This window comes from Alligator sinensis, unplaced genomic scaffold (genome assembly GCF_000455745.1).
Source record: "Alligator sinensis unplaced genomic scaffold, ASM45574v1 scaffold1322_1, whole genome shotgun sequence".
Classification (NCBI taxonomy): domain Eukaryota; kingdom Metazoa; phylum Chordata; order Crocodylia; family Alligatoridae; genus Alligator; species Alligator sinensis.
Window position 1 is genome coordinate 2269355 of NW_005842116.1, and position 11301 is coordinate 2280655.

General features: G+C 50.5%; 1 protein-coding gene across 2 annotated transcripts in view; it reads left to right on the forward strand.

The window, feature by feature from the left end:
• Window positions 1-3439: 3439 nt before the first annotated feature.
• REN (renin) overlaps window positions 3440-11301 on the forward strand; it is a 9260-nt gene continuing 1398 nt past the window's right edge. The window contains exons 1-7 of one of the 2 annotated variants that reach the window (XM_025205421.1): window positions 3440-3564; window positions 6066-6222; window positions 6875-6998; window positions 8112-8230; window positions 8496-8692; window positions 9526-9534; window positions 9993-10116. In XM_025205421.1, coding sequence (XP_025061206.1) covers window positions 3458-3564; window positions 6066-6222; window positions 6875-6998; window positions 8112-8230; window positions 8496-8692; window positions 9526-9534; window positions 9993-10116 — 837 coding nt within the window. In that variant the 5' untranslated portion in view covers window positions 3440-3457. The remainder of the gene's footprint in view (window positions 3565-6065; window positions 6223-6874; window positions 6999-8111; window positions 8231-8495; window positions 8693-9525; window positions 9535-9992; window positions 10117-11301) is intronic. The other variant, XM_025205422.1, reaches the window with a different exon arrangement.

Sequence of the window (11301 nt, forward strand, 5' to 3'; positions counted from 1 at the left end):
TGTCCCCCCCGGACCATGAGACTCACCCCCACTTCCCTTCCAAGAGTCATCAATCTAGCAAGCCCCTTTCTCCTGATACCACATGAAAGCTTGAGGCCTCTCCTTTATGGCATTCAGCTCCACAGTATAAACAACGCCTGGGGGATGCCCTGGAAGGGGGGTTATATCTGCCAATTCCTTGCTCAGCTCTTTCTCATGTTCCTAGAGATCCCGTACACAAGCAGGGGCTGGTAGCTTGTGACCTTTTTCTTGCAGCAACCTGATGAGAGGGGGCACCGGGAGCCCCGCTGTGACGCAGCCCCACTGCCCCCGGTCCCAGGGGGACAGAGGCTTCATGTCCCTGTGTGGGAAAAGACGTCAGGCACAACTGGCTCGTGGAAGCAGGGAGCCTGCCAGTGACCCTGCCAGGTCCTGGCCTGTAGAGGTGCTGAGAGGGGTGGAGAGTGGCTTTCCCTGAGCAGGACCAGCCTGGTGAGAGATGGTCCCGTGGGGCCAGAAACAAGAGGTCAGAAGAGGGGTCAGAAACAAGCAGCGAATTTGGCATGGACTGCATCTGTGGAGTGGTTAAACACTCCGGTTCTGACTGGGGCACCATGTTTGTAGAGTCTGGGCTGTATCCCTAGCAGACCCCAACTCCCAGCCCGTCCCAGACTGCTTCTGGGCTGTGGGAGACTGGGGCCTGCATGCTAACTGCTTCTGTGGGGAGTACAGACCTGGGAGCTCTGAAATGGTCCATGACAAAGGAACAGGTTGGTTTCCTTCCTGACATGGTCTGGTCTCCTGGTCAGGGCAGCTGGGGCCAGGATGGTCCCCTGCAGGCCCATGGGCTTTCCCTGCTGCCACTGGCACCGTTCCCAGTGTGAGCAGAGTAACAGTGATGTGGTTTAAAGTGGGCAGGCATGGGGCTGTTTATTTAGCTGAGCATGTCGTGGTGCAAGCTGTTATGCAACCGGCTTCCTTCCGAGAACATTTTTTTTTATTGCCTACAGAGTAGTTTCCCACTGGGGTCCCCAAGCTGCTGAGCTCACTGCTTTGGCTCAGCCTGCCAAGGGCTGGAGTGAGCAGCCACCGAGCGCAAGGCAGGGACTCCAATGGACGTGGATGCAAACTAGACCAGGAGTTATTGAGAGCTCTCTGCCACACCTTGTGTCCAGCGGGGTTAATCAGTACCTCTCCGGTTGTGCCCCATGCAACTGGCTGGGGTGTCCAGCAACCAAACACTTTAGCTAAGGGGTCTAGTAGAGCCTGCAGACAGATCCCACTGGGACTTGTTTGTCTTTCAACTGCTTTTGGAGTCATGCATTTCAGACCAGGTCGTGGGGCTGCTCCTGGTGCATGCAATGACTTCAAAGATGTCACTGGAATAAGCAGGAGATCAGGGGCTTGCTCACCGTTGGATGAGCAGCCCCCTTGAATGTTCTTCCTCAGGGGATGTCATTTGTCCTGGCCATTAGCTCTGCATCGGTGCAATTAACAGCACAAGGTGCAAGTGTAGATGAAGCTGGTCAGCTCCTCTGTCAGTGTTAATGGAGCTAGGAATATTTGCTCAAGTGGGGAACCTGGCCGTGATTCTCCACTGCTTTGTACCTTGGCCCAGATCTTCAAAGGCACTTAAACATTTCCCTGCAAGAAGCAAAGCAGGGGAGTGCCTGGGAAGCCCTGACTCCGTGCGTTTGCCCCTGTTCACCAGCTCCTATTGTAGAAGTGGTTGTGCTGACATGTAAGGGGGCAAGGAAAGGTTAATAAACATCCAGTCCCCTTCCTGAGTGCTATGTGCCAGTGATACCATCTCAGTGGGTGCCCCAATCCTGGTGGCATGAGAGGGTTCCTGGCTTCCAGGCCTCACCTGCAGTTAACTGAGATCTCCCTTGCTCCCAGAGCTTTCTGTGAATCCCAGCCCCTTATTTAAATCGGCACTTCCCACACCCTGCTTTTTTATGGCTATGCCACACACAGCTCAAAGGCCAGCTGACAGCCTGGGCTCATACTCAGGGCCTGGAATGCCCTTGGGGTGGGGGTGGGAGGGTGGAAGGGAGGGAGACCACTGGGTTTGGAAAATCCATGTGCTTGCAGCCTGTGGGAAAATACAGTTACTGTAAATAAAGACACTTGGATCCCTGTGCTGACTCCTGAAGGCCCGTCTGAAATCTCTCCTGCTTTATCCAAGACCAGACTAGTAGGTACAGGGAGCTAGAACAGGCACTGGTTTGGGGCCAGAGAAGCATGATACAGGTGAATATACAGTTGGCCAGGTCGCACGCCGGGGTCCTGTCTGTCATCTGTGTTTGTTCAGCACCGAGCACCGTGGAGTTCCTCCCAGGGTGCCCCATGATCTGATAATGCAAATTATTATTAGTAGTAGTAATATTAATTAATTATAATGTGTTGATGATAATGATTGATAATAGAATAAGTGGCCTGGTTTTCAGAGGTGCTGATCCCACCTCAGTACCAATACTCAAGCCACGTTCACCAATATGTGACACCTACAAGGGTATTAGCTCTGTGCATGATGTTATGCATTAAAAAAGGCGGAGGGTCAGGTTCTTGTGTGGTGTAAAAGGGTGTCTCTCCATTGATTTGAAAGGCTGGAATAGACATTTCATAGACATTAGGGCTGGAAGGGACCTCGGAAGATCATCGAGTCCAGGCCCCTGCCCAAGGGGCAGGAAGAATGACCTCCCCTGGCTGGGATGATCTAGTTGGGGCTGGTCCTGCCTTGAGCAGGGGGTCGGACTAGATGTGACCTGCTGAAGTCCCTTCCAGTTCTCATTGTCTATGATTCTATGACTTCAGTGCAATTTTACTGATTTACACCTGCCAGTGGATTTGGCCCACTGCCTAATCTTTTCAGTGGCAGTAGTGCCACAGAGCAATTAAAGCAGAACTGAAGCCGGGAGCCAGGACTCCTGAGTTCTGCTCTCAGCTTAGGGGGAAATGTCTCCACTTCACTTGCCTCATTTCCCCCAGCTCTAGCATGGAGATGAACAAATTCACCCACAATGGGGCAAGTCATCTTCGCTCTGCTGCTTCTAGTAGCACAGTCCTGGTTTACTCCAGCAGGGGTTTGGCCCATATCCCATGCATACCCATCATCATCAGATGTTTGGAGCTGAGCTTGAGAAGGGCTATTCAGAGAGAAGACTGCACGGTATCTCCAGGGAGCTGTTTCTTTCTTATGAATCCTTCTACATAATGTCTTTGCCAGGATGTACCTGCCTTGCTGGGACATGTCCAGTATATACTGTGTTGTGTGTGCGTACATGTCCCCAGCCAAGTTGCCCTGGCCAGGAAGTGAGGTCAAACTCATTGTGCATCAGGAGTGCCCCCATGGGCAAGATTTATCACCCCCGGCCTTCCACCAATGAGCAGTCAAGAGACTCTGCTATAAAAGCACAAGGAGCTTTTCCTTTCCCAGGACATGAGAAGGAATCTGCTGTCTCAGAGAGGGAGAGAGATGCCTGCGCAGATGCAACGAGGCAGAAGGATGCAGCAATGCTGGGTCTTTCTGATGGTTGCCTGGGTGGCCAGCTTCTTCTGCTGTACAGTGGATGCCTTACAGAGGTACCATGCTGCACAGTGCTAATGGCTTGGTGGTGGGGGCGGGGGGTATGTGTGTGTGTGTGTAAGTGAGAGAGAGACATTCCCAGATTGTTTCTCATTGCTGTGGCTTGTGGTGGAAAGCAGGACCACCCCATCAGTTTATCTCACCCCCTTGTCTGCATAGATCCTGGTCAGATCTGGACATTCTTTGCTCTTGCGCCCAATGGGAGGTTGCATTGAACAGCAGCATCTCTTGTTTTAAAAAACAAAGTGAGGAAGATAAAGTGTTTAGATACAAATCCTAGATCGGTTCTGAAAGCAGGGAAGCAGAGGCTGCATGATGCTCAGTCCTCAAGGCCAGACTTTGTGGTGGGCCCAGCACAAAGCATCCTGAGCATGTATCAGTGTTTCAGGACTGTCTACCTACCAGTTGCAGGGAGCTAATAGTTGGCACCTCTAAGGCCCTCCTAATGAGGTTAATAGCAGGGGGCTTACAGTACCCTCTTCCTGAATCTCCACCCCAATGTAGTCCCTTGCTCTTGAGAGTTGTCTCCAGATGAAGGCTCAGGGCCAGGTTCTGCTCTTATAGATGCCTGGGTAAATTCAGAGCAGCTCCACTGAAACTAATGGCTTAACTCCAGATTCCCCCCACAGGTGCAAATGCAATGACAAAGGTGAGAACTCAAGCCAGGTCACTGGGAAATGAGTGTTTCTTTAGTCTTGTTGCAGAAGCCTGGAGGGAGATGATGTTAGGCCCCAATAGGGCAGGGAAGGTTATCTAAGAGTTCAAGCTTGGCCTGGGCTCAAACTGGAATGTTCTTGCTGGGGCTCCATTTCTAGGCAATGAGCTGAGACCATGAGAAGTAATTCAGCTCAGATCAAAGGGCAACGGTTCTAGTTAAGTGACTGCATTGGCAGTCTTTGCAGCTGACATCTCACTTGCCAGTCAAACCGGCACCTAGGAGGTCATAAGTGAAAATGTTATGTGTGGAAAATCAGTGAAAATCCTAGGCTTGAAGAAATGATAGGAAACAGACATGGGAAAAGAGACACTACCAGAAAGAGAAAAGGCAAAGATATTGTTTTAGATTGGGATAGAGACAAGAGAGGGAGAATTAACTTGGCAGGAGAAGATGGAGAACTGGAGGTGAGGACAGGCCTGAGGGGAAAGTGGAGGAAAGAAAATGAGTATGAAGGACCAGTGCCCATTAGGCAGGTGTTTTGGGGGCATTCCCTCTCTGCAATCAGGCTGTGCCAAAGGAAGCAGAAATAGTTTCAGCTTAACAGACCATTGGTCCAGCCTGATCTCCTCTTCAGGGGGAAGAAGCTGCTTCTAGCCATGAGCATCTAGAGACAGGATGGGAATTTGGGCCACATGGGTTGCAGGGGACACAGCACCCAGGGAGCATGGGGAAGAAAAAGAAGCTACAAGGTGCAAATGATGCCCTGTACCCTTGGAGGCTTGTGAGCCTGTCCAGTCCCACGTGGACTTGTCATTGGGTGTCACCTACGTACCTCAGGGTGAAGTGGCCTTGCAGGAAGCAGTGCTGTTCCCTCCCCACGGGTGCTGCCCCCGTGCCCCCATACCACTCTTGGGGCACAGCAGTGTGGGTCATTGTGGATGAGGCTTCAAGCCAACGTCCTGAGTGCCTGCTTGAGGCTCTGAGTAGTCTCAGGGCATGACCTGCCAAAGTAGCCAAATGCCAAGTCAGACTGGCACATTCTGCCCCTTTGACAGGAGACAGCCAGGTGTCAGATCTAGCTGCCTCCATTCCCTCTGGCTGCCCTTCGAAGTCTGCAAAGCCCCATCACTTTGTGCTCTGGACCCCTGGGGCCTCTGTCTCCTAGTTCTCTGCCTGGCTCAGTCTGCACTGGGACAAGCATGGGAATGCCCTGGCTGTTTGAAAAGGCAAAAATCTAGAACTCTTGGTTCAAAGATGATACCTTTTATTAGATCAACTGAGAAATTGTAAAAAATATTTCTTTTTCTGCAAGCTTTCAGGCTCACACGCCCTTCATCAGGCTCAGGGAAAGTGAGGCATTCAGGAGTAGTCGGGGGTTTTAGACTCTCGGCAGGCACTTGCCCGGCAGATCTGCTGTTGGGCCCGCCAGGCGTTCTGCTGCAGATATCTGCTGCCATCTACAGTGACTGAGATGCCTTTGCCCAGACTAGGCAGGCACTACCGACTGGCGGGTAGGAAAGCCGCTGTCACCCCAGCAGTGCTTTCTCCAGGCTCTGTTCTGCTCTCTGCCCATCTGGTGCTGGGCTTGGTTAGCTCTAGGGGAATCTCTCTTGATATACATCAGGTAGGAGCAGGAGCAGGCCCTGCTCAACAACAGCATCACGGGGTTTTCAAGGGTTGGCGTGCGCCTCTGGGTGTCGGCGATCCCTGCAGAGCATCTGGCTCTGTCTGTCCTGAGGCAGAGAGAGGATGTGTAACAAACTGCCAGGCATGATGTACCAGGCTGGCCCTGCCCCACTTGAAGCACCAGGCATTATTCCTCTCTCCCCGAACCTGCAGGATCCCATTGAAGAAGATGCCCTCGATTCGCCAGACCCTGCAGGAAATGGGCGTGAGCGTGGCGGACGTCTTTCCTGAATTGAAGCAGAATAAATACGCCCGTGCCACGGGACCACGGAACGGGACGGCCCCCACCATCCTCACTAACTACCTGGATGTGAGTTCCCCCTCACACTCTGGTCCGGGGCATTGCTGGAGCAGCAAACCTTATCCTGGCATTGCTTTGTGCTGCAGACACCCTGAGGCTCGTATGTGTCTAAGTCCCTTTGAACATGGGGCATTTGAAACCCTGTAGGATTAGGCCCATGGGGGCTCAATTGCTACCACTGAGATACTCACAGCCCCTTCTCAGGTGCTGGAGGCACCTATCTTCTCCCCTAAATTTCCTCTTCTTGGGATGTGCAGAGCCTCCTAACTCTTGATGCAGCTGAGCTGCAAAGAAGCACTCAGCTTATGCCCAAGCAGTCAAGGCCTGAAAATACATTTTAAGATCTAGGTTTAAATAGTTTGCTCAGCTCTGCCACTGCATCCACCGTAGTCCCCTCCAAGTGGGAATGTCTGTGGGGGAACAGGAACTGAACTCAAGTCTCCTTTGGGAGGATGACAGTTATCTACTGGCATGGTTGGCAATGGCTTCAGTAATCCATGATTGCTAAAGGCTCTGAGATCCTCAGTGAAGGATCCTCTTCTTCAGAGGATACCTTGATAGGGACATGTGTCATTTTCCCTATGGGACACTCCCCACGTACAGATCAGTGTCCCCTCTGCTCCAGTCTCATTCTGCCTCCCATCTGTTGCGTATGTTCCAGACCCAGTACTACGGAGAGATCAGCATCGGCACACCAGCGCAGACCTTCAAAGTGGTCTTTGACACCGGCTCGGCCAACCTTTGGGTGCCTTCTTACAAATGCTCCCCCCTCTACAGCGCCTGTGGTGAGCCATGGGGCACAGCGGGGCCTGGTTGTGATTTCTGGGCATGTGGTGTGCATCTGGAATTGCTCCATTTTCCCAGCTGGATTCAGAGCAGAGTCAGACCCCATTTCCTGCGGGTTTTGCAGTGCCCTGTATCCATTTCAGAAGGAAAGGGATGTCAGATCCAGAGAGGGGAGGAAGCTGTGGGTGCACAGCCAGGGTTTGTCTTCAGAGGGAACTAGCTTGCAAGTGGATGAAACTATGCTGCGCAAAGGCACTCATAGCACAGAATAGCAGGGTGGTACTGCAGGATACATACTGAACCTTATAACCATGACCTAGTCTATTCTGCAATAACAGCACCTCCCTTGGGCTTTCAAGGGAGGTGGTGCTCTCCCCTACCCTGGGGGTCTTTAAGAGGAGACTGGACAAGCACCTAGCTGGGGTTGTCTGACCCCAGCGCTTTTTCCTGCCCAGGGCAGGGGGTTGAACTCGATGACCTACTGAGGTCCCTTCCAGCCCTAACATCTATGAATCTATGAACCATTCCCACAGAGGGGAGACCTCACTACCATCACATAGAGTGAAATGTTAGGGAAATGCAGTTTCCAAACAGTTCAGAGATCAGGGAATGGTTCTGGATTCAAACCCTCAGTGGTGGTACATGCCAGGTAATGCGGGGGGGGATGGAAAGGGCTGGAAAGTCATCTCGGAACAAATCCCCAGGGTTTAAGGATGTAGGAGACCTGGTGCATGCTGCAGACTGCTGTGGAGGGAGGTTGCTCTTGTGGTGAAGCCACTAAATGGTGAACCAGGAGATATGGGGTCTATTTGTAGACCTGGAAATAATTCCCTGAGAAACCTCAAGCAAGCCTTAAAGTTTCTTTGGGCATGGTGCAAAGTCCATGGCAGTTAAAGGCTTCCTTGTGAGAGCATTGACACTGATGGGCTCTGGGTCATTTTTCTGTCTGTGAAATGGGTGTACTACTCAGCCTCTCTTGACCAGGGCAGTCAGTCAGTGAGATGTTCACATGCTGCAGTGATGGAAGCTGGATGGGAAGGTTTCACCGAGTGTCAGGCCAGCTGACTTTATCTCCCTCCATCTTTCCTTTTGGATATGTGTCTTCTTCCCAGTTTCTCACAACCGCTACGACTCTTCCAAGTCCCGAACGTACATAGCGAATGGAACGGGCTTTGCTATCCAGTACGGAACAGGGAGCGTGAAAGGCTTCCTCAGCCAGGATGTTGTCATGGTAAGCAGTAAGCACCAGCAATGCTGTGCTAGGGATAAACAGAGGTCTAGTGAATGGCCTGCTCCAAACCCATTCAGAGTCAGTGCAAAGACTCCCTAGAGTCAGGCTTTAACCCCCAATGGCTGAGTAGCCAGGTCCCCAGCTAGTATAATTCAGCAGAGCTCCATTCCCTGAGAGCCTGTGTGTTTGTGAACTAGTGTGACGTGTGTGTGACCCTGTGGCTTCCTACCCGAGGCTGCATTGTCACGTGTGCCGCTCTCCCCAGGTGGCAGACATCCCCATCATCCAGGTCTTTGCAGAAGCCACGGTTCTGCCTGCCTTCCCTTTCATCTTTGCCAGGTTTGATGGGGTGTTGGGCATGGGTTACCCCAGCCAAGCCATCGACGGCATCACCCCGGTGTTCGACCGGATCCTCTCTCAGCAGATCCTGAAGGAGGAAGAGTTCTCTGTCTACTATAGTAGGTGGGTAACACTGGGAGCAAAAGGCATCTATGCTGGGGGAACTGGGAGAGTTTCAGGTGTGTGCATGTCTTGCAAAGTGTGAGTACCTAGCATTCAACCCTGCAAGCATGCAGAACTCAGTACTCATTGGGTTCACAGCACATGATGCTTTCCTAGCATAGCATGGTGGAAAAAGGCCTTTCTGTTAAAAAGAGACATTTTCAGAAGAAAACTTACTTTCTTGGTCTTCATACATCACATTTCCATCACCCCTACACACACACATACATACCACCCAAACAACCTGAAAACTGAACATGGTTTCAGTTTTTCAGCAGCCAAAAGTGAAGGGGAAAATCAGTTTGTCAATGAAAAATCAAAACCTAGCAAAGAAAAAAGATTGGTGGGAGCAAAACCTTTGGCTCTTTCCTCCAATGTGGCTGTGGCAACAAAATCCCTCTCCCAGCCAGCTCCAGCATAAGGCATCTGGCAAAGCTAACCCAGGAGCTGCCTGCCCTGGGCTCAACTCACACGGGTGCCCCCAGTCCCTTGCATGTCTGAGCAGTAAAATTACACTCGGTAATGAAGGACGAGAAACAACCTACAGATGAGAGTCAGAAGCTGAAGCTTTGGCTCTCGTGCCTGCTCACAGTGATGCGACAGCAGGGGATGGCTGCATCTGAAGGCCTCCTCCCCCATAGTCCTACATTTTTAGGGTGTCCTGCTTTGGTGAAAATCAGGGTCACTTTTTTACCACTTGAGTCCAGCTAAGGATCTGGCCACTCGGCTATGCATTTGCCTGAGGGCAGATGCAGCCAGGATCATTGTTTTATTATGTCTCTTTTTCTTTGCAGAGCTTCGAAGTAAGAAGACAATTAAACCCTGACTCTCTTTGGGACGTCACTGCACTAACAATCACAATTGCACCCTGGTTCTGGGTGGTAAGCTCTGCCAGCTTTGCCCAAATCGTGCCCCAAATGGGCGCGCTTCAGCTCTGCCACTGCATCCGCTGGGACTGTGGAGCTTAGTCAGACTCTCCACCTTTAAAGAATGGCCCCTTGCAAGCAATCCTGCATGGCAGCTTTTGCTGGAGGTTGTCAGGAAGACTCTAATCTGAGACTCCCACCATTTGCATCCAATTCTAGTCACCCTTGTGCACTAACTCTCTCCACAGCATCCTGCGTTCCTCTCACTCCTGTCACCTGGCCACTGCTGCACATGGGGACCTACAAGGCAGGGCCTTACCTGTAGAGGACTTCCAGCAGCCTGCTCCAGGCAATGGGCAAGGAAGAAAGCACCCCTATTGTGTTTTGTGTCCTAGGAACTCTCACCTGCAACCTGGAGGGGAAATTATCCTTGGAGGAAGTGACCCAGCTTACTACACCGGGAGCTTCCACTACCTAAATGTCATCAAGAATGGGTATTGGCAGATCAGCATGAAGGGGTCAGTAACAAGGAGGCTGTTTGGCCTGTATGTATAGACTCTGCTCCTAAGGGTAAATTTCAGGCCCGATTTTCTGGTCTCAAATAAAAAATAAGGAGCTTTTTGTTCTACACACTGTATATAAGGAGAAAGCAAAATCTCCCCCTTGAATGAATATACAAGAGTCCCAGGGAAGGTCTTTTCCTGAATAGAAAGGAGGAAATTCCCTTTATCTTCATAGGAATCGTATGCTACTGAAAAGCAACTGCTGCTGAGGTAGAGAGTAGCAGCTCACAGCAACGCCAAGATAGTTTAGAACAAGAACTCTTGAATATGGAGGACGCATGGGGCGTTGGGAGTGACAAGGGGATTGTCAAAGTTGAAATCTGGGGTTAACGCCTTTAACATTTGGGAAAAGGGCTGCCAAGTGATAAAAGTAGCCAGGTTTGTTTAGAAACTTTAATAATAATTATGCTCAGTTTTTAAGAAGCCTTCCTTGTGTTCAAAGCTCCTTCAAATGCAACAACACTAATCTTCAATAGAGTTATGTGAATAACTTTTTCGTTTTCTTGACCTGTGGGAAAAAAAATGTTTGGGGTCAATTACAAAATTCTTGCAGTTTTTGTTAAACTGAAAAGAATTCATTTTGGGTGAAATGCAACTTGTGGCATCCTTTTTGAACTTTTAAAAATCTTTCATGAGCAGAGATCAAAGTACACCTCACAATGAGCTATCAGTTTCAACCAAAAAAAAATCAAAATATTTCAGTTTTCTCAGACTTTCTTTTTTCCAACCAAAACAATGCAATAAGCTTGATGGAAATTTGCAAACTTCAGTGCTTGATTGCACTCTACTTAGTTTGCCAAAAATAGGTTTCTGCTAAAACCTTTGTCAGGTGTAGCCCTCACTATGGTCTGCAGAGAAATGGAAGAGCCACTATCCCCATCTCACAGATGGAAAGACTGAGGCCAAGGTTACAGTAGCATGAGGATTAGAACCCATTTTTGACAAACGCATATGGATGCTGCCTGCCTCCCTCCTATCAGCCCCAGGGCTCTGTCCCCTGGCTTGGATAGAGGGGATGTTTAAGAGCTAGCAGACTGATGTTGTCAGGACCCAGGAAGTAGATAGTTTCTCTGGGAAAGTGCCAGAGAGGAGACAAGAGGTTGTGAATGAAGGGAGGGGTAGTGTTATTGTGAGGGGAAAC